Source organism: Kryptolebias marmoratus, linkage group LG3 (genome assembly GCF_001649575.2).
Source record: "Kryptolebias marmoratus isolate JLee-2015 linkage group LG3, ASM164957v2, whole genome shotgun sequence".
In the NCBI taxonomy this organism is placed as follows: domain Eukaryota; kingdom Metazoa; phylum Chordata; class Actinopteri; order Cyprinodontiformes; family Rivulidae; genus Kryptolebias; species Kryptolebias marmoratus.
The window spans coordinates 23,413,507-23,439,696 of record NC_051432.1 but is presented as its reverse complement, the minus strand read 5'-3'; the positions used below and the strand labels follow the sequence as shown (position 1 = coordinate 23,439,696).

Here is a 26,190-nt window from a genome sequence, read left to right as displayed (position 1 = left end):
TTTTCTGGTTTCGTCACCAACCTCGTCAGGACTGGTGGTCTTAATGGTGACCAGAGCTCAGTACTAATGAGTCATTTTTGGATTACGGGTTATGGTTTAAACCTAAAAGGTGAATTCAATTTAAGTTTAGGATTAGGCGTGTCCCAGTAATCATTGGGATTAGGGCTAGAGTCTTCGTTGGGCTTCAGAAATGAATGGAAGTCAATAAAATGTCCTAATAAGGACCAAAATATGTTTTTTAAAAGATGTATTGTTTTTTTTTATTAAACTGGAATGTTTTTACTTGTTGTCTTTTTGGTTTTGTTGTCTTGGGCACTTCAGGGCTTCCACTGAGTCCCATCAGAGAGTCCAGTCCGGGTCATGTGGTTTAATCCAATCCGGGTCTTGTTGGTGAATCAGGTCCGGGTCTTGTCTGTGAATCCGGTCCGGGTCTTGTGGGTGTTTTCCAGACCTGTCACAGTCTGTTGCTCGGTGAGGAGAGGCGGGTAAAATGTAAACATTAATCCGGCACCATGGAGACTTTCTGCCGTCGCTAGAACTCATTCTGTTGTTTTCTGTAAACAAGAAACTTTTCACAGCCGCTTCAGTTTGTGCTGAGGGTTATTTTTTACGCTTCCGATGTGTTTTGACCTCAGGAGTTTGTAATAAAGACAAGCTAACCCACCAACAACAGACATTATGCTAGCTACGTTAGCTCGCTAAAGCTAGCTGCTGCTAACATCAGAAAACCATATTAATGTTAGTAATTCCTGTAAATACCCGAAGTTACTGCTTACCTAATGCAGCGTGATGGAGGATTATGACAAGTTTGTGCAGGTTTGCCTTCATCAGCTGAGGAAAAATGAAGAAGAGGAGCAGAAACACAGCAGAGCTTTATCTGCATCATCTTTTATCCGCTTCTACGGACGACCCATCCTTCCTCCTCTGGTATGACTAAAGTTTTATAACAGGAATCATGTTTGAGCATCCCAGCAGAAGTGCTGAAACACTTTCTAAGGTTCTGTTTGTGTGGACGGATAAACTGGTTCCGTTTATAAAGTAAACAAAGAGTAGTTTGCAAGCTGATCAGTGAGTTTCTTGGTTGAACTGTGTTTATTATTGTCTGAGGTTTTGCTGGAACATCATTTAATTAGGAGTACAAAGACTGGAGGTAATCACTGATTCTGAAACTAACAGGTTTTCTTGTTGATGACAGCTCTCAGGGGAGCAAAGAGAGGAGATGAGACGACACAGAGAAGAAATACAGAAAGCTAAGGTCCATAAAAAGTTCACAGATGATCCCAGGATGGCCTACGTTCAAACTATTCTGCAAAGCGTTCAGGTAAGTAAAGTTCATACTTCTCATTTATCCTGTTAAATCCTCCCCCATCCAGGCTTCACAGATCGTTGAAATTTTGAATTACTTTTTTAAAGATTACAGCACAAAAACAAACTTTCCAATCCTAAAGGAGCGTATATAAAGAAAATGAGATTTCTAAGAAGCAGAAGATCCATCTCTTGTTTTAGGAAAATATATTTAGTTTGATAAAGTTACACCAACACACATTTAATATACTGTAAATGGAAGGTTTAGGTTAATATCTTTATCATTCTTGTCTGGATTTTCCTGTTAATAATGAGGTAATCTATTCACATGTTCAGGCATATTTCTCATACATCAAATCTCTGACTTTACATAAACTTGAAAACAAAAGTCTTTTTGAAAAGGAACCTTTTTCAATACAACAGCACCTGTTTGATAAAAGAGATCATAATGGAAACAGTAGGTGGTTCATACCTTTGAGGTTTATTTGATAACTTTGATTAAATCAAAGAAGATTTTGCCTGATCTCAAGACTTTTTTTTGTGTGTCCGTGCAGCTGAGAAAGACGCCAACACTCGAGGAGTTACTTGAAGAGTCGGAGACTAAGAATGAATTTTTACATCCCCGAAATATTAACAAGGTCTCCCGCGGTGATGCTTTTGTTGGAACGATGGATAGTCTTTCGCCATCATCTGGTGTTTTTCTTCCTCCAAAGACTTCCACATCGTGTAGTGCCTTTTTTCCTTCTAACGCGTCACCTCAGCAAAGTTACCTTGAAGGATGCCTCAGTGACCAGCATGACAGCCAACAAGAATCACAGCCATCTTCCTTCAGTGGTGAAAGCCAGCCGTCACCATCCTCGGGTTATGTGACCTATGAGAACCCAGAGAACATCATCTCGATGTCTGAATGGGTCGAATCAGGACCCGAGAGACGTGGGTTCAGCTCCTCTGAGGAAATCGATAACATGGGTGGCTTTTTCCTTCACAACACCTCAAATACGATTGCCAAGATGCCAGATATTATTAGCCACCCTCCCATAGATGGAGAGGAATTAGAAAGGGGTGGACTGGAGTCGGTCTTTTTACGGGTTAAAGATATTTATGGCTCCTCGTTTCACAGTGATTCAGTGACACGTGACCCTCGAAACGCAGAACAATTTGAAATTAGTCATCTGGAGAATGTAGAGCATGAAGAAAATATTCCTTCCACTACAAAACCTGACCCTTTCGACCATGTCAACATGGAAAAAAATGAGGAATTAGTCACTTTGCCAGATAAAACTGGCTTTTCAGACAATCCGGACTTATCCCAGACATTAATTATCACTCACTGCCTGACTCCAGAACCTCAGAAAAACCCCAGTGAAGCAGAACCAGAACCAGTAGATGCCCAGATCAACAAATCAAGCACAAAGCAATCTGAGGAGCTTCATCCAATGAGCCTCCAGGCCTTACTTAAGAAATCTCAGGAGTATCGTCGGCGCCAGCGGCTGCTTAGGAACCAAGCCAAAAACACTAAAATCCAGGAGAAGACCCAGGAGCAGCCAAAAGCCCAGACAGAGGAGCAGAGCCTCTCTGATAAGGAGAATGAGGACAAGGGCAGCAGGACCGCAGAGGACAAGAAAACTAAAGAACAGAGAGTCAGTTTCGTCCCCTCGGTGGAAAAAAATACGATTGAGAGCGAAGAAGCCTCTGGAGGAAAGACAAATGGTAAAAATGAAAGTGAAAATACTGCAGAACCAATGAGCGTCGAAGAAGAAACAACCTTAAAGAATAAGCTGAATACTTTTCAAGAGTTTATAACACAGACTAGACAAAGCAGCAGTTTGATTCAGCAAAGGCCCACATCAGCAGAAAGATCCCAAGATACCTTTAACAGGATCCCATGTCTTAGAGGTTCCCAGAAAAGAGTTGGGAAATATTGCACCGTCCCGGTCCCTCACTTCTGCCTGAGTCCTGTTCGCTGCAAAAGCAAAAATGGTCCCAAAGATGAGCTGATGATGGGCGAAACAAAGACATGGACTGAAAATTCTGGCCTGAATGAAGTTAAAGTGGTTCCTTCTGCTGTGAAGCTCTCAATTGGAGATGACGTCACAGGTGTCTTTGCCAAAAGTTCCCTGCAGATAGATCAGCTTGAGTCCAGTCTGTCCAGCCTGAAGGCACTGATCTCAGATCTGGAGTCCACGGTGAAAGGAAACTTGGACAATCAAACCGAGAGCAACGTTCAAAGCGAGTCGGGTTTTAATGGCGGAAAGCAATCTGAGCCAATTGAAAATGATCAGCTCGGGCAGAGAGGTAGCTTTGGCTGTTTGGAGGAGAAGCAGGGTGATGATGATGATGATGATGATGATGATGATGATGATGGCAGGGAATCACAGACAAGACAACCATCTATTAATTTCAAAAACATTTGTGAAGATTTGGAGTCTGAACCTGGCTTTATTGGCGTAGATGGTGTTCGTCTGATGGCTCAGGAGGAAGCACCTGAAATTGTTAAATCAAGCCAAGAAAAATTGTGCAAAACAGCAGCGACAGAAAGAGATAAAGGTAAAGAGGAATGTGCAAAAGGACTGATTAGGAGTGACGCCTCCACAAGGCAGCAGTTCCCTGCTAAATGTCTAACCTCTGTAGCACAGCGGATGCTTGTCCCTGACATATTCCGTAACGTTCCCTCTGAAAACGCCCTTCCCTGTGACGCCTCGGTTCTTTCCGATCAGAGCGACCGTCCTGAGTTAAAGGAGACGGAGGTGACCGCTGAAGGGCGGCGTTGTGTTCGCTCCCCGTCTCTCAATCAGTCGTATGATGTGGAGATGCCATCTGGCCTTTGGCTCCTGGAAGGATCGGGATCCGACCCGGGCTCCCAAAGTCACCTCGGCCGGGAGAAGTACCTGACTCCGGAGAGCGGGGGTGAGGAGCAGGGAGGGGGGTCAAAGGTCAAACGGAGGCTGCTCATGCACGTGACGGAGGGGAGCGCCAATACGAGCGGAGCAGCGGGTTCTGTGGTCAGACTAAACTCCAGCACCCCGAGAGGTAAGAACACGGGGAAGTGCAAGGCTGCTTTAGAGTTTCCTGTAGTCTCTTTATGAGCTTCTCCAGCAATTTGAATCCATTTGTTCAGAGTTGATGCATCTGTGTGGTTCCATTTCCTCCTCACTGCTATTTGTTTTATAAGCCACTGTTAAGATTTCAATCATATATTTGTCTTTTTCCTGTACATGTTCTTCAGAAAGATTACCAAGCTGCCAAACAGAGACATTCTGAGGCAGTTCGTCCCAGAATTTATTTTTCTTTTACAAAAGGTTTTATTACTGAACACGTCCAAAATATATGACTATGGTTGAAATTAATCTTTCCACATTGTCTTCAACATTGGTTGGTTCAACTATGGTTGAAAGATTACTTCCTGATTTTAGGGTAATTAAAAAATAAAACAAAATTAAATTTTTCAATGAAGGTTCTCCCCATTTTTGTTTGATGGTTGTGTTTTGCTGATCTTCATTAGATGTGTACAATTTTTGTCTTGCCAGCAGATCAAATAATCACATTGGACTGTTTGTTGTTGTTTATTATTGTTTGTTTGTTGTTGAAGGCGTTCCGAGGGACAAGCGAGAGCAACTAAAACGGGCCCACGCAGCTCAGGTCCGAGCCCTGCAGGACAAACACAGGAAGCAGCAGGAGGAGCTTCTTCAGGTGGGTTTAAATGGTTAAATGTTATTAAGATGACAGAGCTGAAACTAACATCATTTGTGAGTTGGTTTTATTTTAGAGCTCCGCTTTGATCTTAATCTCTGTAGGCTCCATGCAAATAGTTTGTGGATATTTTTGGTGAGTCGTGTTGTTCCTTTGTTCCTTAAGTGGTTTGGGTGGTACTTTGAGGAAGTTTCAATAAAGTGATATTCTTTTTTTTTAAATAAATGTTGTTTTTTTAGTATTTATAAGCAGTTAGTGTCTTACCTGCAGCGGACAGTGGTCAGTGTGAACTCTGTTGTTAAATCAACTAAACAAAATGGAGCCAAAAGCCTTTTTTTTTACCATTAACAACACAAACACTGTCACTTCTGCAGCAGATACACACATTATCTGCTGAATAAATACTTCAGTTAATTAACCAGAAATCTAGACTATTTTATGTAGCTTTAAGCAACTGATATAAAACTGCATAATCACAATGACAATAAGAAATCTTCCATTAAAAGTTCTCAAAGCTCCTACAACCCACTTATTATCAATTTATTTTTCTGTGTGTTAAAGTACAACAAGGTACTGTCTTTATATTTTGTAGAAAAGGAGTTAAAGTTTGTTGGAATGTTTTAAAGTGCTCCTAATCAGTTTTTCTGGATCTTTTTAAGCATTTTTCTTTTACCCTTGGCTGCTGTCCCACTTGTTTTAGCTCTGTACCTGACCAGTTTCATAGGAATGTTTATGTGTTTATTGTGCTTGTTTGTTTAAAGCTCTTAACTCGGACCTGTGGATCATTCAGACGTAAAAGGCTCCTAAACTCAAGGGATGAACCAGTGTTGTATCTATATATAAAACAGACCGCTGAAGCCAGAGTCTCACTGGGCTGTGGCTGCGTTGGTGACTCAGAATTGTGAGAAAATAAGGAAATGTTCTGCTGCAATCTCGCTGAATTTTCCTCTTAGAGGAGCGTTTGCAACCAAGTGACCAGCAAGCCTGTTTTGGTGTGCACGTCCTCCCTTATTGAGGACCAGGAAATGTGAGAATTTCTGACAGACGAGACTTTCAGGTTTGTGTTTGTCCCCAGTTGATTTTATTTCTATTCATTGTGTCCTCCACTTTTCTCACTTTTTTCAGCACACACTGCACAGCATGCTGTCATGGTCAGCAACGAGGACCGAGCAGAACATTAGCAGCTAAAGTTTTAAAGACCTTCAGAAAACCTGAAGCACTTTTGATCAAGATTACAAAAACGCGTGTCTCCTTTAAAAATTAGGGGTGCTTTAAAGCTGTTGCACAGAACTGTATATAATTTATGTAAACACACAGTTTACAGGAAGAAGAATTCAGACATTTTGGGGTTAATTTCACTCTAAACAAAGCAGTACAGTATAAAGAACATGTCTAGAATTACCCATCACGCTTAATCTTTGAATTGCAAATAACAGCTCAAATAATTTCCATCTTTCTAAAACTCTAAAACAACCAAACATTTACTCTGAGGCCAGATATTATAAAAACACAGGCTTCCTTCTCCCCATTGGCCTGCTGCTTGCATTAGATTGCATCACTTATTGCCGTACAGATCTTGTGCTGCGTAATTTCGAAACGGCAGCCATAATTCACTGCCCAGGTTTTTTGTTTTTTTCCTGCCTTCACCCAAAGTCACCTTTGAGGAATTAGAAACGAGCATCCGCTGCGTCGTTTGTGTCTGGCTTTAGGAGAGTCAGCGTAATTCACTCGGCTCTGATACAAAACCAAATGTTTCTTTTGACGCTGAAAGCAGCAGACTGGCATTTGCAAACAGTTTGTCTCCCTACCTGTTAGAGTGTGCTCCTGGGTCGTGGGCAGACTACAGACATCTGCTCATTACAGGAGACCTTCAGACTCTCCCCTCCGTTAGGAAAAAAAGGGATTCTACCATAAATGTTTCATTACATTCCTAAAAGAAGAGCTGGCATGGTTGCCTGTTTCTTTGTGTGTGTGTGTGTGTGTGTGTGTGTGTGTGTGTGTGTGTGTGTGTGTGTGTGTGTGTGTGTGTGTGTGTGTGTGTGTGTGTGTGTGTGTGTGTGTGTGTGTGTGTGTGTGACCATGCAAGGCTTCAAGGACGCCCGCTGTTCTCTGGCAACCTGTTCCTGGTTTTTCAGCTCGTGCCTGTATTTGTTCTTGGCCGGCGTCCTTGCCCTGTTAATTACGGGGTCTGTTTAATTTATGTATCCTTAACAACAATATAATTAATATAAGCTGTTTAATAAAAATAAAATAAAAAAGACTTCTTTTTGACTCCCCTTTGTCCTTCCATCATTTGCGATGTGATGAGAGCGGGCTGGCTGGACTCTCCGGCGGAGGGAGGAGGGGGAACGAGGGAATTGACACAGAAAAGGAAAGGATAATTTGTTTAATTCATGAGCGTCTGTGGTTAAGTGCCAGATCGTCCCGCTGAGTGCCACCACTAATGATTCCTCTCTTTGTTTTATTTTACACCAACATTGTTTTTTTTTGGTTTCTGACTGTGTGTGTATTAATTTCCTGTCTCATCATCCCACTCGTCCCTCTCCTCCGTCCCCCGTCTCCTCCTTCTTGCCTCTGTGCCCCATCGCTTCCCTTCTGTCTTCTCCTCTCTACCCTCAATTAATTTCTTCCTCCTGCCTCATTTGCTGTCCTTTCCAATTCAGTATTTTCCACCCCTGTCTTCTCCCAGATGCACACACCTGTGCCTCCACACACACACACACACTTCTCGTGTTTACTCTCACCACCTTTTCTCCTGTCTGTCTGTCTGTCTCAGGTTTTGGCAGCACGTTACAGTCTCCTCCAGAATGTGTCTCCTCGCTCCATGTCAGCCTCCCGTCCTGAGGACACATTGACCTTCTCCACCCTCTCCCAGGTATTACCATATTTGCTCACCAATCAGTGACACAAAAAGTCCTGTCCCGCTCTCCCTTTTGTCAGCTCGATTTTTAATCACGGCCGAAAACGCTCCCCCCCACATTTATTTATTGTTTTTGGGTAATCTTAATCAGTATCAATCATGTGTTATTGTGCTCCGATATTTTTAGCTCCCGTTAGAGTTCATTTGCTTAACAAACATGTCCGTTTGGTGTAGCGGCCCTTGAATCAACAAGTGAGTGACAGCACATCAGCTGCTTATTATTCCGTTTATTATTCTCTGTTATAATGACGAGCTGCGAGTCCACTTGCGGTGATTCTCTAAACAGATGCCAACCAAAGGACCTTGAGAAGCTGTGTGGGAAATTAATTGGTTGTCATTGATGGAATTAGCATTCTCCTCTCTCTTCCCCTCTGGTTATCATTATTCACCCCTCTGCCTCGTCTTCATCAGCCCCCCGGCCCGCTCTCGCAGCACTGCCGCCCCCTGCTGACAGCAGCCGTGAAGGGTTTTCTGACTCGCAGGCTGCTGAGGACCGAGAGAGTCGCACAGCTGGTCCGCACCGTCAGGGTGAGTAACAGCAGCACACAGACGTTGTCTTTATGTGCTTTTGCCCGTGTCTCCGTGTGTGTGCTCGTGAGAGTCGTTAACTACGCTTCCTGTGAGCGTGACATCTCACGTGCGATTGTGCATAATGTTATTTTTAAGGTTCGGCCAAAACGCTAATGGCTACACCTGTCATTTCTTAACGTCAGACGATCTTAGTCTAAGACGCTGACATCTGTTCTAGGAGTGCTAGGCCTCCAGTTCTCATTCCAGCTCTTTGTGTGTTTGCTCATGTAGGACTCGCAGCAGTTCCTGCAGGCGCTCCAGCCGCAGGACGCCGCCAGAGGAGAGTTCTGCAGCAGACAAGACGTCTTACTGCAGGAGAGAGTGGCTCTGCAGGTGTGAAAGCAAACACATGTCGTAAACACAGCTGTTAACTTCTGTCGTTACACGCGTGTTCATTAAAACCATCGTCTGCTCTCTAATTGTCTTCCCCTCCAGCTGCGCGCTGCGCGTTATGAGGTTTACGACGTATTCTTCAGCCTGTCAGCCGGGGAGCGGATGCAGCTGATCAGCTGGGACAGAGAGCTAACCAAAGACAGACAGCTCAGACGACAGGTAACCTCACCTCAGACTGACTTCCCCTGCAGTGAAAATCTTCACTGATCCAGGTGCAAAACAGTGAGATTCAGCACCATCTGGGTCACTATCAGACCTTACCTACACATTCTTTTGCATTTGGGCACAATTTATTTTGCCAGGTCTTGAAATCGAGGAAATTCAACTGAATTTACCTTCATTAATCTTGAGTTTTTAAAAAAGAAAAATGTTTTTAATCAAATAGGAAATTCAACTCAAGAAATTAAAGCTGAAAGGAGCAAAATACGAGCTTAAAGTGGCAGAAAAAGACAAAAATAGAGCAAGTATCCTGAAGCAAAATTAAAAAAGGGGTTTTGAAGAAAATCCAGAAAGTCCCAGAACGTTGAATTCTATTTAATTTATTTCCATGCTTTGATTAATTTAACTTCTGCAGAACAATGTGTTTTATGTGTGTGTTTTGTGTCAGAGTGGACAATCAGGCCGTCCCAGAAGGAAGAGTTTTCTGTCAGCAGCAACACAAAAATCACTGGAAAGGAAGAGAGAAATGATGTGAGTTTTTCTTGCATTCATATGAACAGTAAACACCCACAGCCTGCGTCTTACAGATGTTATCCCATCTGCCTCATATTTGTGTCTTTAACACATTCGATTAAGAAAAATTCAGAATAAGCGGAAAATATTCCACTATAAATTACCAAAAGTTATAGAAAGTAACCTTGTCAGCTACTAAAAAAATCTGCTTTTGTCTGCCCCCCTCTCGCTCTCTTCCTTCCAGGATTCAGAAAAAAGCTGCAGAACGACACGAGGGAGTTACGACAAAGACTGGACAAAAGTCTGGATCCACAGCCAAGAAGCCACAGGAGACAAAACGAGGAGAGTTCAAAGCAAATCCTCAGAGAGTCCCAAAGAGCTCCTGCTCCTCCAGACCCCGATGACGAGTCCCTAATTGGCCCCTGTGAGGACTCCTAACAAGGCCTCGAGTGGACTGCAGGACGAGTGGGAAACACTTCTAAATCTCAAATTTAAATGGATCCTGTTGCTGATTAGCTTCACGAACACTGTCAGGAATTACCGAGCTACTCCGTCAGTTACACTAAACATTTTACTATCTTTAATATTTTCATGAGGAAAATGTTAGAAGAGGGAGGAGTTGAGTTGACGTTCCTGGCTTGTTACTGCAGAATAGGCACAAATGTAGGAGACAGAGTAAAAACGCTGCAGCCCGTTGTGGAGATCCACTTCTTCGGCTCATCGCTGCGGCTCGCCGGGAGGAAAAATTTTGCCTCATCTTTGTTTTTCCTGCTGTGCTGAGTCCACGTATCTGTAGGAGGACTCGGGAATTAAATAAATCACCTGATCGGAGGGCATACGAGTTTACAGCAATTACTTGAACCAGTTTTGAGACATTTTATGTGCCTTTAACGAAAAAAACAAGCAATTTTTAAACATTAGCACCGTTTGGCTTCCTTATTTTAATAAATACGCGTTTTTTGCTCTTAAACACACACAGATGTTACAGATAAATACAGATGTTTAGTACTTGAAAAGTGTTTCTTCCTGTTGCCTTACATATGCCAAAATATGTCTACATCTTTGTATTTTTACTTTATTTTTTTATCTCTTACGAAGGAATTAGTCTATATGTTATTTATTTGTTTGTTGTTGGTAATAAAAGTTTCTTACAGCAAAAACAAAAAAAGGCTTCACCAGTGTCTCATTTATTTTTATTATATAAGAAAACTAATTGAATAATAGAAAATATACATTATACTCAATTAGAAGCAGCTGAATACCAGTATCAGATATAATTTCACATTTCTATACTAACATAAGTATATATGTCTGTATTTATAGATAGATGTATGCATTTACACAAACCTAGTCATTTAAATACTTATGTATTAATATCTGTTAGAGGCATTATTAATTTGATTTTTTGTGACAACCTCAACATTTCCTGAAGGTTTCCTGCAAATCTGTTCTTTGGTTTTTACCTGATCTTTGCTGACAGACAAACAAACCAACAGACAACCCGAAACAAAAGGGTCACATGTAGGAGCAGAGACAAGTTTTTAACCTGTGACCTTTGACCCCATCAACCTTGAATTCAACAGGCATCACCTTTGAGGTGTCCAGCTGTGCAGTTTGACATTCCTACGTCACACTGTAGCAGAGCTAGAGCACAGGATCACCTGTGACCCTGACCTTTGACCGGATCAGCACCAACATATAATCCCTTGTTCCTTGTACAATGTTTGATGTTTTCCTGAATATTTTCATGAAAAGTTCATATCATTTTAAATATTATTGTGCACAGACAGACAAACAAACAAACAAACAGGGGCCACTGGAAACATAACGTGATTGGCGGATTAAATTATAAAAGTTTCTTATTTGTGATTTTTTTTCTGGGGCGTGTATAAAAAGGGGGCATTTACGGCCTCCGGGCAGCAGGGGGCGCTGCTCACGTCACCAGTTTCATTCTCTGCCCGACATCCGCATCGACTGTCGCTGTTAAATGATGAGATGAGCTTTGTTTGGAACAGGGATCTTCTCCTCAGCTAATCGGACACGGGATGGAAGAGGAGCCAGACAAAAACATCTCTCCGCGGGCGAAGAGGAAAGCTTTGGAAAAAGCTAAAATACTCCAGCGGGAACGAGACAGGACGGTTTTCAGACTGGTAAGAAACGACAGGAAGCAGACTGCGTTAGCATGCTAACGCTAGCTGGCACCACCGGAGGTGTAAATGAATGATCTGTAAGCCGGTAAAAAAAGAAAACGTGCTCGGTTCTTTCTGGTTCTGCAGGTCGGACGGGTGCTGAAGAAGCCGGAAGCTGAGCGGTCGACAGAGGAGGCCGCCGCGCTGCTGCAGCACCGGGACACCGTGGACGAAGTCTGCAGGAGACAGTTCCGCAGGAATGTCCTGAAGAGGAAGCAGGAGGAGGTGAGGCTCACTAAAAACCCACCGTGACGGTGAGCCTGCACCTGCAGAGGGTTACAACCAGACCAGTCAGGAGGAATAAATCACCCAGTGAGTTTTATAACAGAGAGAAAATACAGACCTGCCGGAGCAAATTGAACCTGCTCTCAAATATTTGTGTCACAGTACTCATTATCACAGAGCTAAAAGGTGAAAGGAACATTTGCACTGTCAGGCCATCACATGAATGCTGCTACTATGGAGTGCAGCACTGCAAAAGGTATTATTTCTTTACACTGCGGCCAAATTTGAAAATAAAACCATTGAAGGACCTTCAGAAAGACAAAAGAACTGTCACTTAACAAGATTTCAAAGGATTACAAGGTAATATTGCTCTTTGGAAGCAAAATATATATAAAAAAAAAAAAATTAAAAATCTGTGCAGATAAATGGATCGATTTGTCATTGCAGAATTTATATGAATACAAACCATTACCTTGAAAATGAACGTACGACTTTTACTTTTATTACATGTTCAAATCCCCAAAACAGGGAGTCATAATGGGCAGGCTCTTCTTCACCAGGGCTAAATTTAAAAGAAAAAGATCCTCATCTTCACAAGGTTTCATAAAAAAGACACAGGATTTCTTCCCTTAGTGGAGGAATCAGGGCAGATGGAAAGTTTTGCTCTGCTTTTGACTATTATGTGTTTTAAGGAAATTCCTTAAGCAGGTTTTCTGTTGGTGACTAAAATGTTCTATTCCCTTTTTCTGACTGTTTATGTACCTGTGTCAGTCAAGATGACTTTATAAAAGCCTATATTTATGTTTTGGATGGCCTGTTTTTAATTGCTGTTAGTTATTAGAAACGTAACAGCTTTATGTTTGTGTTCCTGTGCTGTTTTCAGGTGTTTGATAATGCCGATGAGTTAAAACGTAAAGTCAAGCACCTCGCCCAGGCATTCAGGGAAGCGAACCACTTGGTGGTTTACACTGGAGCCGGTATCAGCACGGTACTCCTGACCCCACCTGTTCATTGTCTCTGTCCCTCACCAACCCTCGCAGGACTGATGGTGTCTCTTATTTCAGGCAGCATCTATCCCAGATTACAGAGGCCCTAATGGGGTGTGGACACAGCTGCAGAAGGGACGGACCATAAGGTGAGAAATGAGGTCTTTATCTGTGATTAAACTGAAAGTTACCTCCTGAATCTGAATTTTGGACATCTTGTGTTCTTTCTTGTTTCTGTTTTTGCATTCAGCTCATCAGACCTGAGTAAAGCTGAGCCGACCCTCACTCACATGTGCATCAGGATGCTGCATAAGGAGAAGCTGGTGTGGGAGACATTTATAGATCACGTCTAATGGTCATTTACCATTTTGCGGCAACATGTAAACACGTTCTGTTTGTGTTTGTCAATGGAGGTGAAGCATGTTGTGTCGCAGAACTGTGATGGACTTCACCTGCGAAGCGGTCTGCCGAGACACGCCCTGTCTGAGCTCCATGGAAACATGTTCATTGAGGTACAACAAACCCATCATAAGTCCTGTTTTGTGTGGTTTTTTTTATTTATTTTTGTTTGCTACATATGCTCATTATCAGAAATGGTCCTGCCTCCTGAGAAATCGTGATATTATTTGGTTTTGTTTCCCAAAAAGTTAACAAATGTCTTTATTTCACTGGTTCAGTTTTGCTCTTCAATAGTTCTTTGTTGCTTGAATTCAGCGGACAGCCAGGCCTGCCCCAGTCTTCTGATTTGAATACAGGTTCTGCTGTTTGTCAGGTGGTATCACAAATCGCCACACAGGCTTGTTGTTTGTCCTGAACACCCCAGAGTTAGTCTGTCAGGTAATCAAGATCTCGACCAGAAAGCAGCAAGACTATCAGACGGTCAAGTTTCATTCCAAATTATTACAAGTATTTAGGTTTAAAAACTGCTGTTTTATTTGGTTTAATTGGTGAGTTTTTTTTATAACAACAAGCTGCCCCGATGGTGATGAATAAAGTCCCTTCTTTGAAATTAATTTAAAAATTGCAAATATTGAAGTAAATTACATAATAATTGTTCTACTCAGTTTTTATCTGGCATTGAAAGGCTTCTCCACTCTCACCTTCATTGATCCCTGCTCTGTAATAATGATAATAATTATAAACTTCAGCATTTTTAGATGTAAATATTGAGTTATTAACTGACAACAAGCTGCAATATAATCACCTTTCATGACAGTTTCTGTTTAAAAATGAGCTTCTTTCACAGAAGGTTTCATACGAGTAGATATTTTTGCAGGACGCTTTCATACGCAGCTGTTTTCACAAATTCTAAATGTGGCTTCAAAATAATGTCATCTTAACGTGTCCCGAGCGTATTCCCACATGATTACATGTTGTTGGATCACCCAGGACTCTTGTTAAGGGACAGATGTGAGCAGAACAGGATTATGACATTCCTGCTCCCGGCCCCCAGCCCCGGCTCCAGCGGTTACACAGACAGATGTTTTTGTGCAGTTTGATTTTCCTCAAAAACAAACTAAAATCATTACATACACTGTTTCTGCAAAACCCCTTCCTTTTGTTTTCATTCACAGGTGTGCACGACTTGTTCACCGGTCAGGGAGTACGTGCGTCTGTTCGACGTGACGGAGCGGACGTCGCTGCACCGCCACGCGACGGGCCGCAGGTGCAGCCTCTGTGGCGCTGAGCTGAGGGACACGATAGTTCACTTTGGGGAACGTGGGACCTTAGAGCAGCCTTTAAACTGGAAGGGAGCGGCCGACGCTGCGAGGAAGGCAGATGTTATCCTCTGCTTAGGCTCCAGTCTGAAGGCAGGTTTCCTCGGTTTGCTCTGAGACGGCGTTGTTTTTAAATGTAGCTTTAACATTTGTAAGAACTGCTAACAGAACAGGTTTGTTCTTAAAGAAGAAATTTTTTTTTAACAGCTTAATTTTTATAGAAATTCAAAAATTGCTCTAATTAATGCAGATGCTTTTAGGGATGCCTAATTATTTTTGGAAACAGATTTTACTCTTTTTCGGTGTTTTAATGAATCACAATATCTGTTGTCTTATTTTCTCCTGCGCTCTGCCAGGTGCTGAAGAAATACGCCTGTTTGTGGTCCATGGACAGACCTGCGAACAAAAGGCCGAAGCTCTACATCGTCAACCTCCAGGTAGACTTGATTTGGTTGTTTTTGCTAAATGTGGCACTTTTTAAACTCTTCACGTTCTGTGCTCAATTTTATGGCTTTTATCATTCTTTCAGTGGACTCCAAAAGATGATCTGGCTGTTCTGAAACTTCATGGCAAATGTGACGATGTGATGAGTCTCCTAATGGAGGAGCTGAACATTCAGATCCCTCGTTATGAGAAGTAAGGACTGCGTCAAATAAAGTGAAAGATGTTGATGTTTCTCTTTAAATGACTCTTTGCTGTTCGCTCAACTCTTTCCTTAAAATAAGGACTTAACATTCCTGCCGCCTTTCATGCCAGAGTTCAAGATTAAGATCGTCTTGTGCTGAGAAATGAAAAAGTTGTAGAATGTAGAACGTTACACTCAGTCTTATGAGTGACTCTCAGCTGCTGCCACTAAATTTAATCTCAATATCTGTAAAACGGACTGAGTTAGAAAGTTAAAGGTTTGTAGACGCACATCCAAGGATCACTTCATGAGATATTTTGCTAACAGAATTTACTGCAAATGGCAGAATGTTAAACAAATATCTTGCCCAAGAAGATGTGTCGTGGATCAGTCTCAGGTACTACCACACCACATGTCAGCTCAACATTGTGATTAAATAAAGGAAATGTGTGTAAAATAAAGGAAAAGAAATAAAATGGTTTGTTTTACCCTGAAAGGTTTACAAGTACTAGTAGAGCATAAACAATGCCAAAAAAGTCTAAAATCATTAAAACAACCATAAACTTCTATGAATAAGTTAATTGTAATAAAATGTATTTAATAAACTTCATTTACTTTTGTTTGTTTTTAACTTCCTGTTTGGATTCCTTCCTCATCTTTCCTCAGGGCCCAGGACCCAATCTTCTCGCTGGCGACTCCTCTTCGGGACGAAGAGGTCAGAAGTCACAGTCGGGAGGTCCTGGTGTCCCCCGAGGGACGGGAGGACGTCTCAGCAGAGCAGCTGGAGGAAGCCACGTCTGCGCCGGGCGGCTGGTTTGGCCGAGGCTACAGCAAAGGAAGGAGGAAAAAACGAAAAAAGCTGCAGAGCTGAGGAAACTTTATGGACTGCACGCCTTGTGGTCAGGTGCTACTAATGATCTGTCTGTGTGATGGATTTAAATTCCTGTCCCGTGACGAGGACAAGCTTCGTCTTTAGGACGCTGCTGACGTCTGTTCGCCTGCGTTGATGTTATTGAGTCACATGCAGTATTTGGGTGTTTGGAGGAAGCTCTTTGCACCGTTATGTCGTACTGCATACATTCTGTAGTAGTAGTGGGATTTAAAATGGTGTTTTTGTGCAGCTGGTTTATTATACAACCTTCATTAAGGCAGCTAAAGCAGCTGGTCGGAGCTAAACTTCAGCTGATGAAGAATTACAAAACAGAGAGGTTACTGTCAGAAAACGTTACTGAGAACTGATCTAACAAACCCTAAAACAGTGACATGTTCCAGCCCGAGTGGATGGTTTGAAAACACTCCCGCAGATTTTTCTTTTTACATTTTCATCCAGTCATCTGCGTTTTTGAGATTTAGTATTTTTCTGTGGAAAATGAGCAGATCTGTGAACAGAAGAACACCAGGAGCTAATCTTTGAGTTGGTTAGAAATTTAATGCATTTTCTACATGTAGTGCTCCAAGTAAAGTGTTTTTTACAGGGTTTTTTCACATGTTAAGGATTTGTATCTCTTTGTTTTATTTTGAAGGTCTTTTGATTGACCTACAGTAACATTAATTTGTAAACTCGGAGCTATAACCCATCCTCAGGTTAACCAGCTGCATTAAGGAGCCTTTTGGTTTATTGAAGTTGTCTTGCAGTTTTCCTCCTTTTGTTTACAGCCATGTCAGAGACTACAGGCATTTTCCTTTGTTTATGTTACATTAAGTAACCTGTTACAGTAATTAATTTGTCTCAGGAAGATCATGTGAGATTAATATCACATTATTTACCATCCAGTGTCATAATTTAACAGACCAGCCATGATAAGATTGTGTTAAGCATTCCTGTAATCATTGAAGACTCCTTTTGTTAAACTGTATTTGTGAGAAAATAAATAAGATTTGCATTGTGAATTTTATTTTTGCTTTAATTGCTAGCTTAATAATGCACTTGATTTACAGTTTTCAGTTTTAATCTGTGGTTTTTAATGGCCTTTTAGTCTTCCAAGTTTATTTCATTGCATCTATCCTTCATAGTAGTTGTTTTGTTGCAGTTTTCTTAAAAACTTTAGGTAAATTTCTGTGCAGCTGGAAAATTACTCAAATGCGTAATTGAAAACTGAAATGTAAAAACCTTGTATTTCAGAGTTGGGTTCATCCCATGTGGATTCATAGAAGAACTGTTTTGATATCTTGTCACAGAAATGATTCTCCTTGAGTAAATTCAAGCTGAACATGCCTAAAAGTAAAAATGCATGTTCTGCAGAATGACAGGCATTTCTGGGTGAACCTTGGACATAAATAGCCAAGAAGCTTTGACTAAGGACTCCCAAATTTGTAAAGTAAGCTTTCAAACTCTATTGTTTGTTCCTTTTGATTAGGTATACCTATTAAATGCGCAAAAAAAAAAAAAAAAAAATTCTGATAATATTGCAAAAAAAAGTTGAAGTAGAGCCGCTTCAGAGCGGCTATATACCGTTTATTAGCCAGCTGGCAGTGGTGACCGGGTGGGCGGAGCTTGCGCTCTATTTCGCATATGTTTCTGTCTGCCTACTAGCCGGGTCATACCCTGGCTAAATTAAAAGGAACAGGGCAATGGTTGGAGCTTTCGTGTTACCACGTGACCAGAGGATTATGCAACCAGTACGTCAACGGGTGAACGTTCGTTCGATGTGACGTCACCGGAGGCGTTGGCTGTTCGGTGTCATTCTGTCCGTCCAAGAGAAGCAGAACGGCTCTGGAGTTACTTTTTTAAAACTACTGTAATTGCTCCTAAATTAAAAAAAATCTTAACAGTTTTTAAAACGCGCAGCTGTATTCATCCTTTTCAAGTTATTTAGTCGACGTCGTCGAAATGATCAAGAACGGCCACCACGCTGCCAGCGCTCAGGGAGAAGAAGCCGGGCGCAGTCAGCCGGGCGAGCCGGCGTGCAGCCCGGAGAAAAGGAAGCGGGTGGTGCGGTTGTGGTGTGACGGCTGGTGAGTCAGTGTGTCCGTCTTTGCCTCCTTACATTGTCGTTTTGTTTAAGAGAATGTTTGAATGTATTTGCCTTTTGAACGCTGTCCTTACGCCGGGCTCAGCAGGAAACACTTGGCTTTGCTAGCATGCTAATGCTAGCTGCTACTTTAGCAGTTATAACCGGGAGTTAAAACCGTTATTACCATCAATCCACGAAGGGCAAGAAACAGCTTTACTTGTCTAAAAACATCCAATCTGTAACTAATGTGCATTTAAACAAAACGAATTTGTTTATTTTGTTATTGTTATAGCGCCTTTATTAACAGTAGTGTCACCTGCTGCTCCATGTGCTCTCAGGTTTTAAGATGCGTTTCAGTGAACTGGGATTAAATTATAAACCAAGTAGTTCAAAGCAGATTATTGTTATTATTACAGCTATTAATGCTACTGGCATTAGTGTTTGAGCAGAACTCTACAGACCATAAATTTAAACTTTTATTCCTTTTAATATGAAAACCTTTCAGATGCTTGAAATTTAGATTCAAACTTTTTTTCCCTCACTTTCTTTAACCTTTCATGTCAAGTCTTTCCCTTCAGTTTCTGCAGATAACAGCAGTGTCTTGTGTTTGTTTGTTTTTTTAGAATTAGGTTATTATTACTAAATAACACATAAATTAAAAAACTGTTTGCTGGGTAAATAGGCACGTCTGGGTTTTTTTGTGATGTTAAAGTGTCCTGCCACAGGTTTGTGCTGTGAGGGACAGACATGAGCTGGTGTCTTCCTCCAGTTGTTGTTGGACAGGAGGCAAGGGACACCTTGGACAGATCAGCTGTCCAAAACTGGGTCACATAGAGACAAACAACCATTCAGACACCTATAGGACTGATTTGGAGTCACCATTTAATCTAATATGCATGTTTTTGGACTGTGGCAGAAAGGAACAGTGGACTAAGTTCATTAGATGTTTTATTTTGTCCTGTGTTGCCAATCCAACCCCCCTAAAGAAACTTTATTCAGCATCAATGGAAAACTAGCAGCGACAAACCCGTCATCATCACCTTTGCCCAGTCTTATTATTTTTATCTGGCACCGGTTTGTGAGATTAAAAAGAAGGCGCTCTTGGCCTTCATTGTGGGCAAACCAATCGTCCTTCCTATCAGGTGTTCTTTTCACCCAAATGCCTCTTTAAAGCCAGAATAAACCCTGCAGTTAGTCAACATTATATTGGTCCTTTTGCAGCAGATTAGGGTTAAACTCTTGTGGGTTACTTACTTCGTAATAAAACAAAAACACTCAAGGACTGACAGCAGGGGGATTTATTTTATCAGTTATATACGGTTTGACGCGGTTCGGACAGTCTTTTAGTCTGACTCTCTCCCTGACAGTATCGTCATAATTCTTATATTTCTTTAGTTATCTCTTTGATAGATACAGGACACAAGATTATACCATTATCTTCACAAATGAGCTTTTTTTTAACCACTGTGACCAAACCACTCAAAACACTTCAGTTTCATTTGCAAATTTTCGGCCTCTTCTGAACTTCAAGCAAAAGCTGAGTATTAAAAGTAGGCATCTGTTTTATTTACTTTTAGTTCAGTTTTCAAAGTGAGTATTGATTGATCAGGTAACTGAATGACTAAAAACAAAAAAAACTCAGACAGGTTGTAAACATCTTTTCAGTGGCCTTTCTCCCAGTAACCTTTAACTCAACATTATAGTCCACCCGCCTGTTTTATGAAAAATAAACATTTCAGAGAAGCTACACACGATGGGATCCACAGCGCAAAGTAAAACAAAAACCTGACCGTTAAATCAACCCTTAAATATTGTTTCAAGAAGGCCTTAGGAGTGAGCCGGTGGAGCGGCGGTCTTCAGTTAAAATTCAGCGAGGTCCACCTGAAGAAATGTTCCAGATCTGAAAATATTCAGAGTAACTCAAAGAAACGGTGGTGATCACCGCCGGTTGGTCCTCTGTTAGGCTAGAAAAGCTGCACTGCCTAAAATAACTTACTGTAAATGCAAGAAAACATGTCTAGGAATAAAAATATATATATTGTTTTAATTTAGCGGTCCATCTGGTTCCAGATAATGCTTCATTTGTGTTCTGATCTGGACCGTGATCCACCACTTGGCTGCATCTCACCTGCAGGGCATCCACCTTTCTTCTGCATCTTTGTGATTTTTAACTCTTTTGACCTGAGCACTGCTTTGTTTAGTCACTGACAGCAGCTGCTGTTGTTGTTTTCTCCCTGCAGCTATGACATGGTGCACTATGGCCACTCCAACCAGCTGCGGCAGGCCAAAGCTATGGGAGATTACCTGATTGCTGGAGTTCATACAGATGGTAGGTCCGACTATTACTGCGCAGCCGAGTCATCGTTTATTTCTGACTTGTTAAACTTTGTGAGAATCTTAAAAGATTTCACTCCTTGATCTCATAACAAAATAACTTTGGGATGAACTAAAGATGGGAATCTTTAAGCACCTCACGATTTGATTCGATTGTGATTCAGAGGGCTGCGATGTGATTATAAAATGATTATCTGGATGCAGTTAGAGAAGACATGGGGGAAGTTGGAGTGAGGACGGAGGACCCAGAGGACAGAATTAGATGGAGGAGGATGACTCGCTGTGGTGACCCCTGAAAAGGGAACAGCCGAAAGAAGAAGATGCATTTAGATGATCTCAAAACCAAAATAACTAATGCTTATTTTACATAAATAAATATAGATTTGGATATTTCTTTGCCTAATAAAGCGTGCACAATAAAATATGTCACAAGCTGCCGAAAACTAACTCACAGCCACAGAAAAGCTAACTCGATTAGCATCATAATTACCACTACCTAAAACATTCATGTTGTGATGACTTCAGCTCTTACTTACAAACATATTATTCAGGGTTCAGCAAAGAAAACATGAAGAAGATGTGAAAACACACAGCTTTATGTAACAGACTCTCCTAACATGGCAGCGCAGATGAACTGAACTGATTTTTGACCATTAAAAATCATTCAGGATCTTCATCGTCTGTGATGGATCTTAAAATAGATTTTACTCCCCACCCCTTGTATTAGCTGTGCTATTTTATGACACTTAACAGCAAAATAAGAAATGTTTTGCAAAGTAGTTTTGATGAAAGTGTTAATTATCTGCGTAATGCCAGGAATACACCACTAACCTCCAAACTTCTTTCCAAAGCGGAGATTTCCAAACACAAGGGCCCCCCAGTTTTTACTCAGGAAGAGCGGTACAAGATGGTGCGCGCCATCAAGTGGGTGGATGAGATAGTGGAGGGAGCTCCTTATGTGACCACGCTGGAGACTCTGGACAAATACAACTGTGATTTCTGCGTGCATGGAGGTGAGCCACTTTAACACAGAGTCCTAATTATAATTTATTTATTTGGTAAATGATGTGGTTGAGCTGAGGTGAGATCATTGTTTGTATTTCGCAGATGACATCACGCTGACGGTAGACGGCAAGGACACGTACGCAGAGGTGAAGAGCGCAGGTCGTTACCGGGAATGTAAACGCACGCAGGGCGTCTCCACCACCGACCTGGTAGGACGCATGTTGCTCATGACCAAAGCCCATCACAGCAACTTGGTGAGTTTACATCTGTGTGTTGACTGTGTTGTTGTTTATCTTGCCGTTGATCTAATATTTTCCGTCTTGCAGAATAACACAGATTACCAGCAGCATACAGACAACTTTGGAAAGGTAAAAGTAATGCTTCACGTTCCCTGGGCTATATTCTTCCTGTGACAGAGATAGGCTGTGGTTCAGTTTAATGTTTTGTCTTCCAGGGTGCTACAGTTCACAGTCCTTGGACAGGAGTTTCTCAGTTCCTGCAAACATCCCAGAAGATCATTCAGTTCGCCTCAGGGAAGGAGCCTCAGCCCGGAGACACCATCATCTATGTGGCCGGAGCATTTGATCTTTTCCGCATCCTTTTTTTCTCCCACGCAAGAAAAACATGAGTTTAAAACACTGATTGTGATGTTCATGTTGTCGTTGCCGCCTTGACTACAGTATTTCTGCAGACGTCGGCCATGTTGACTTCCTGGAAATGGTTTACAAACAGGCAGAGAGGCCTTACGTCATTGTGGGTCTGCACTTTGACCAGGTATGCCCAATTACCCGCTAACCTCAGCCAACAGAAGGAGCAGGTTCAGCCCTCTCCTCTGTTAAAGGAACAAGTCAGGACAAAAGTAGCCTGAGATTATAATTAGACTGGAAGAATGTGTTGTTTTAACTGTTCAGAGTTGGAAATCCAGGATTGTAATCCTGTTCCACCCTTCTCATTCAGGCAGCAGATAAGGCTCATTATCTTATCAGTGGAACTGTAAAAGGGATTTATTGATTTGTTTTTTTAACTTTCCTCAGGAAGTGAATCGCTACAAAGGGAAGAACTACCCGATCATGAACATCCATGAGAGAACCCTGAGTGTTCTGGCCTGTCGGGTGAGCTCACACACGCTGATTGTTTAATGTTCGGCACAGCGGGGGCAGTGGGGGGGAGGCTGAACTCAGCTCCTCATTCCTGCTGTCAGCCAAGAACAGTGAATGTTTGTTGCCCATCTCCATCGCGAGTCCTGAGAATGTTACACAGGCTTAATGTAGAACCGTGAAAGTTCTGCATTCTGCCTTCAGTTTTACACCACAACGTGCAGAACTTTTCTAAAATTAAAGCTAAGAACTGAGCCTTGTGGTTGAACTCTGACAGTCTTAAAAAGCAGAAACCGATCGCAGAGAGAACACTATTGAAGCTTTTATAATGTTTTTTTCTTTTTCTGCAGTATGTGTCCGAGGTGGTGATTGGTGCTCCATACGCAGTGGGCAAAGACCTGCTGGATCATTTTAAGGTGAGTTTACTTTAAATTGATTTAAGTCACACATAGTTTAGTTAGAAATGCTTCTTCAGGTTTTAGCAGTCATGGGAGTCTGGACAAGAACAGTCAAATTATTTCCTAAACATATTGAAACAATCAGACTGTAGGACGGCTGTCTGTATCTTTAAACCTTGACTTTATATCAAGTCTTTTATCGAGTTCTTTACCTACTTTTAAGAGCGGGATTGCAGTTCAGACACTGATGGTGAGAAACAGATGGAGAGCTTTAAAGGAAGTGGCTGAAAGATAAAACGTAACTGTCTTAGAAAGCCTCAATGACAAACGTTTTCCTCATTTGGCCGAAGTGATTACTAGTTGCATTTTTTTACAGTTTAAAACTTAAAGAACAAAAAGTTATATGCAGTAAGTGTTAATAGCATTTCACTTCCATTTCATTTTAAGTGTTCATTGCATTAAAAAAATCAGCGTAGATGGAAGTTGCAGTTTTAGTGAACGAAAATAAAATTCTTAGTAAAGCAAAGTATGACCTGTCACCAAATAATGACACAGAACAGCTGTTTATCTCATTAGCCTTATTTCTGATTCTTGATTTTTCAGCTGAATTCAGCCAGTGTGCTGCAGTGTTGTTGTGGGTTTTTAGCCTCTTACCAACTCTTTACAAAATGAGTCTCATACATCTGAGTAATGAAGGTTAACAAAGATGGCAAGAGTGAAACAAACGATTAGAAAGTCTGAAGCAGTGTCTCTGGGGGAAGGTTGGTTTAACCAGGTGTGTTTTTCTGTTCAGGTGGACTTGGTGTGCCACGGCAAGACGGAGGTGTTTCCAGACAAGGATGGGCCGGACCCCTATGCTGTGCGTTAAACAATAGTTTTTTCTTTTTTAAATACAAGGAAATTGAGACAAATCTGTGTGCTTAGATTGTAACCCACGTGCGAGGAACCGCAAAGGGTTCCCATGTTTGGAGCAGGGGCTGGTAGGAGGACGGGGAGGAGAGGACCAGGGCTTCATGATGGGATGGGAGGGTTGAATATTCAGAGCAAATCAAACCAACAAATTTAAAGAGTGTTTTAGCTGAAAATGCTCGCCCCTGTTCCTAACCAGTCTGAGGAAAGCATCACATGAGGAGATGAGATGTAAACACCTGCTGCCTTTACATTTTTGAGGAAGAATTTCTGTTCTTCGCTTTGGGCTGAGAACATTACCCTGTGTGATCTCCGGGTGGCGCTGTGGGGTTTAATTTCCCGCATCTTTCTGCTTTTTAAATGTTGGTGCTAAGACTAAACTTCACGGTTCAGACGGGAGCCGACTGATTCAGTTTGTTTTCGTTGTAAAAAGTCGTGTTCCTCCTTCAGGAACCTAAGAAGAGGGGGATATTCAGGATCATTGACAGCGGGAATGATCTCACCACTGATGTCATTGTCCAGAGGATCATTAAAAACAGGTGAGGGTTAGACCTGCCCTAAACTCCGTGTACTGATCGTTTATGAGTTTGTTCACATCTCTGTTTTGTTCTCAGGCTGGAGTTTGAAGCCAGGAACCAGAAAAAGGAGGCCAAGGAGATGGCGGTGATCGAAGTGATGAAGAGGAGAGAGAAGCAGCAGCAACAGGACGAAGCTGCAGCTCAGCCTGTCCACTGATGAGCTCGGACTGTTCGAAGCCTGCTTCACCCCTTCAGGTAAACTCAGCTTTAAAAACGAGGACTCAGCAGAGCCGGACGGAGGATCCATGATGTCCTCAGCCAGATGTGTCCTCGTCCAGCGGGTTCTAAAATCCTGCTTCAGGTCTTTATTTCAGCCACAAGATTTCTCCTTGGCTGAGAGCTCGATGCTGTTCTTTGTTGGGTTTTATTTTTGCTCCTTTAAGTCTCACACTACATGTAGAGGTGGCACCTTTTAAACTTTCCATAACTTATTACTGTCTGTCTCTGTTAGGGTGTTCAGTTTTATCCGTTTGTCATCAGAGAAGCTGAATGAACTTATCGTTTCAAAACACATTTAATTTCTACATGTTGGTCGTTTTTTCCCTTCCTGTAAAGAAAAAACATAACTTTGTTAAATGATTTGTGAAGTAGTCTGTGGGTTTTAGCTACCTGAATTTGCACCAAGTGTGTGTGTATGTATGTGTGTGTGTGTGTTTTAAATAACATAGTGCCTCATTCCTGAAGCCATAGATTAATTTAAGGGCTGTTATAATTTTAATTGTTTCAGTGTCTGATTCCACTCAGAGAAAACTGCCTGTTTGAAACATATAATCTGTTTTATTCAGTTTATTTTCCAGGAAATGTGTTCAACAGAAACATGAATGCCTCCTGTTTTAAACTCGTAAACTCTCCTGATTTGGTCTCTGATCTGTCAAACTAAAGTGTTTTTTTTTTAACCTAATGTTTGTAAGAAGAAAGAAGGAAAAGTGGACTGATTAGTTTTTTTAAATGTTTATAGATCTGGGGGGATTTTCTCAGCCGTTTAGTAGCTATCTTTGTGTGTGAATTCCACTTTAAGAACTAAACGGGCGATCTGTGTGTCATGTGTTTCCTGCAGTAACGCGTTCAGCCTGATGACAGATCATCTGTCTGATCAGCACATATCTACGCTTCACCGAGGCGGAGAAATTAGGCCACAGCCGCTCAAACAGCTAAAGCCAACTGAGGAAATTAGCTGTAATTCCTGAACTATTAAAGCTTTTCTTGTTAAATCCCCTAGAAGTAAAGCTGCAACATTTCTAATTTGTGTACTAATGTCAGATTTTGAAAATTGTTTTGTCTAAATAAATATATCTGGCAGTGAAATCTTTCTTTTTTCTGTTTATTTGTTTTTCACACAGATGTGACATAAAATTCTGTATTTCTTTGAGAAAGAATTTCTTGTATTTTTAAAACTCCTTTAGATTAGAGTCTAAAACTTTTTTACAGCAACACATCACAGAGGATGTCTGGAGGAACACGACCCTGGTGGATTTATTTAAACACAAAGAGTCGTGTCATGGTTGGAGAAAAAAAAAAAAAAAAACGCCTTATAACAACTGCCCAGCACGGGGGAGGAGGGACGATGGTTTGGGCTCATCTTGTAGCTGCAGGAGCTGGATGCCTGCAGCCTCTCAGCTGAG

At 41.6% G+C, this 26,190-nt stretch overlaps 3 protein-coding genes across 3 annotated transcripts; all 3 read left to right on the top strand.

The window, feature by feature from the left end:
• Positions 1 to 300: 300 nt before the first annotated feature.
• On the top strand, positions 301 to 10,706 carry si:ch73-100l22.3. The gene is made up of 10 exons (XM_017417074.3): positions 301 to 927; positions 1,196 to 1,321; positions 1,860 to 4,335; positions 4,895 to 4,995; positions 7,772 to 7,870; positions 8,327 to 8,443; positions 8,717 to 8,818; positions 8,921 to 9,037; positions 9,486 to 9,568; positions 9,795 to 10,706. Exons 1-10 carry the CDS (start codon positions 790 to 792, stop codon positions 9,952 to 9,954), a joined length of 3,519 nt encoding a protein of 1,172 aa, XP_017272563.1. The 5' UTR covers positions 301 to 789; the 3' UTR covers positions 9,955 to 10,706.
• An 814-nt stretch (positions 10,707 to 11,520) lies between these two features.
• On the top strand, positions 11,521 to 17,183 carry sirt7 (sirtuin 7). Its single transcript, XM_017416873.3, has 10 exons — positions 11,521 to 11,700; positions 11,827 to 11,964; positions 12,848 to 12,952; positions 13,029 to 13,099; positions 13,201 to 13,273; positions 13,364 to 13,462; positions 14,525 to 14,761; positions 15,025 to 15,105; positions 15,198 to 15,304; positions 15,960 to 17,183. Exons 1-10 carry the CDS (start codon positions 11,596 to 11,598, stop codon positions 16,162 to 16,164), a joined length of 1,221 nt encoding a protein of 406 aa, XP_017272362.1. The 5' UTR covers positions 11,521 to 11,595; the 3' UTR covers positions 16,165 to 17,183.
• A 759-nt stretch (positions 17,184 to 17,942) lies between these two features.
• On the top strand, positions 17,943 to 25,873 carry pcyt2 (phosphate cytidylyltransferase 2, ethanolamine). Its single transcript, XM_017416848.3, has 12 exons — positions 17,943 to 18,248; positions 20,488 to 20,576; positions 21,433 to 21,594; positions 21,689 to 21,840; positions 21,913 to 21,954; positions 22,041 to 22,179; positions 22,278 to 22,360; positions 22,621 to 22,698; positions 23,034 to 23,099; positions 23,875 to 23,940; positions 24,441 to 24,529; positions 24,605 to 25,873. The coding sequence occupies exons 1-12, from the start codon at positions 18,124 to 18,126 to the stop codon at positions 24,723 to 24,725; spliced, it is 1,212 nt and encodes a 403-aa protein (XP_017272337.1). The 5' UTR covers positions 17,943 to 18,123; the 3' UTR covers positions 24,726 to 25,873.
• The last annotated feature ends 317 nt before the right edge of the window (positions 25,874 to 26,190 follow it).

What these genes read in the sequence shown, in the direction of transcription:
- si:ch73-100l22.3 (XM_017417074.3), top strand. Translation starts at nt 790, where the DNA reads ATGGAGGATTATGACAAGTTTGTGCAGGTTTGCCTTCATCAGCTGAGG. An exon ending in CTATTCTGCAAAGCGTTCAG is followed by an intron (nt 1,322 to 1,859) that starts GTAAGTAAAGTT and finishes GTGTCCGTGCAG; the next exon opens with CTGAGAAAGACGCCAACACT. An exon ending in AGCAGGAGGAGCTTCTTCAG is followed by an intron (nt 4,996 to 7,771) that starts GTGGGTTTAAAT and finishes TGTCTGTCTCAG; the next exon opens with GTTTTGGCAGCACGTTACAG.
- sirt7 (XM_017416873.3), top strand. Translation starts at nt 11,596, where the DNA reads ATGGAAGAGGAGCCAGACAAAAACATCTCTCCGCGGGCGAAGAGGAAA. An exon ending in TGAAGAGGAAGCAGGAGGAG is followed by an intron (nt 11,965 to 12,847) that starts GTGAGGCTCACT and finishes TGCTGTTTTCAG; the next exon opens with GTGTTTGATAATGCCGATGA. An exon ending in CTGGAGCCGGTATCAGCACG is followed by an intron (nt 12,953 to 13,028) that starts GTACTCCTGACC and finishes CTCTTATTTCAG; the next exon opens with GCAGCATCTATCCCAGATTA.
- pcyt2 (XM_017416848.3), top strand. Translation starts at nt 18,124, where the DNA reads ATGATCAAGAACGGCCACCACGCTGCCAGCGCTCAGGGAGAAGAAGCC. An exon ending in CGGTTGTGGTGTGACGGCTG is followed by an intron (nt 18,249 to 20,487) that starts GTGAGTCAGTGT and finishes TTCTCCCTGCAG; the next exon opens with CTATGACATGGTGCACTATG. An exon ending in TGCTGGAGTTCATACAGATG is followed by an intron (nt 20,577 to 21,432) that starts GTAGGTCCGACT and finishes TTCTTTCCAAAG; the next exon opens with CGGAGATTTCCAAACACAAG.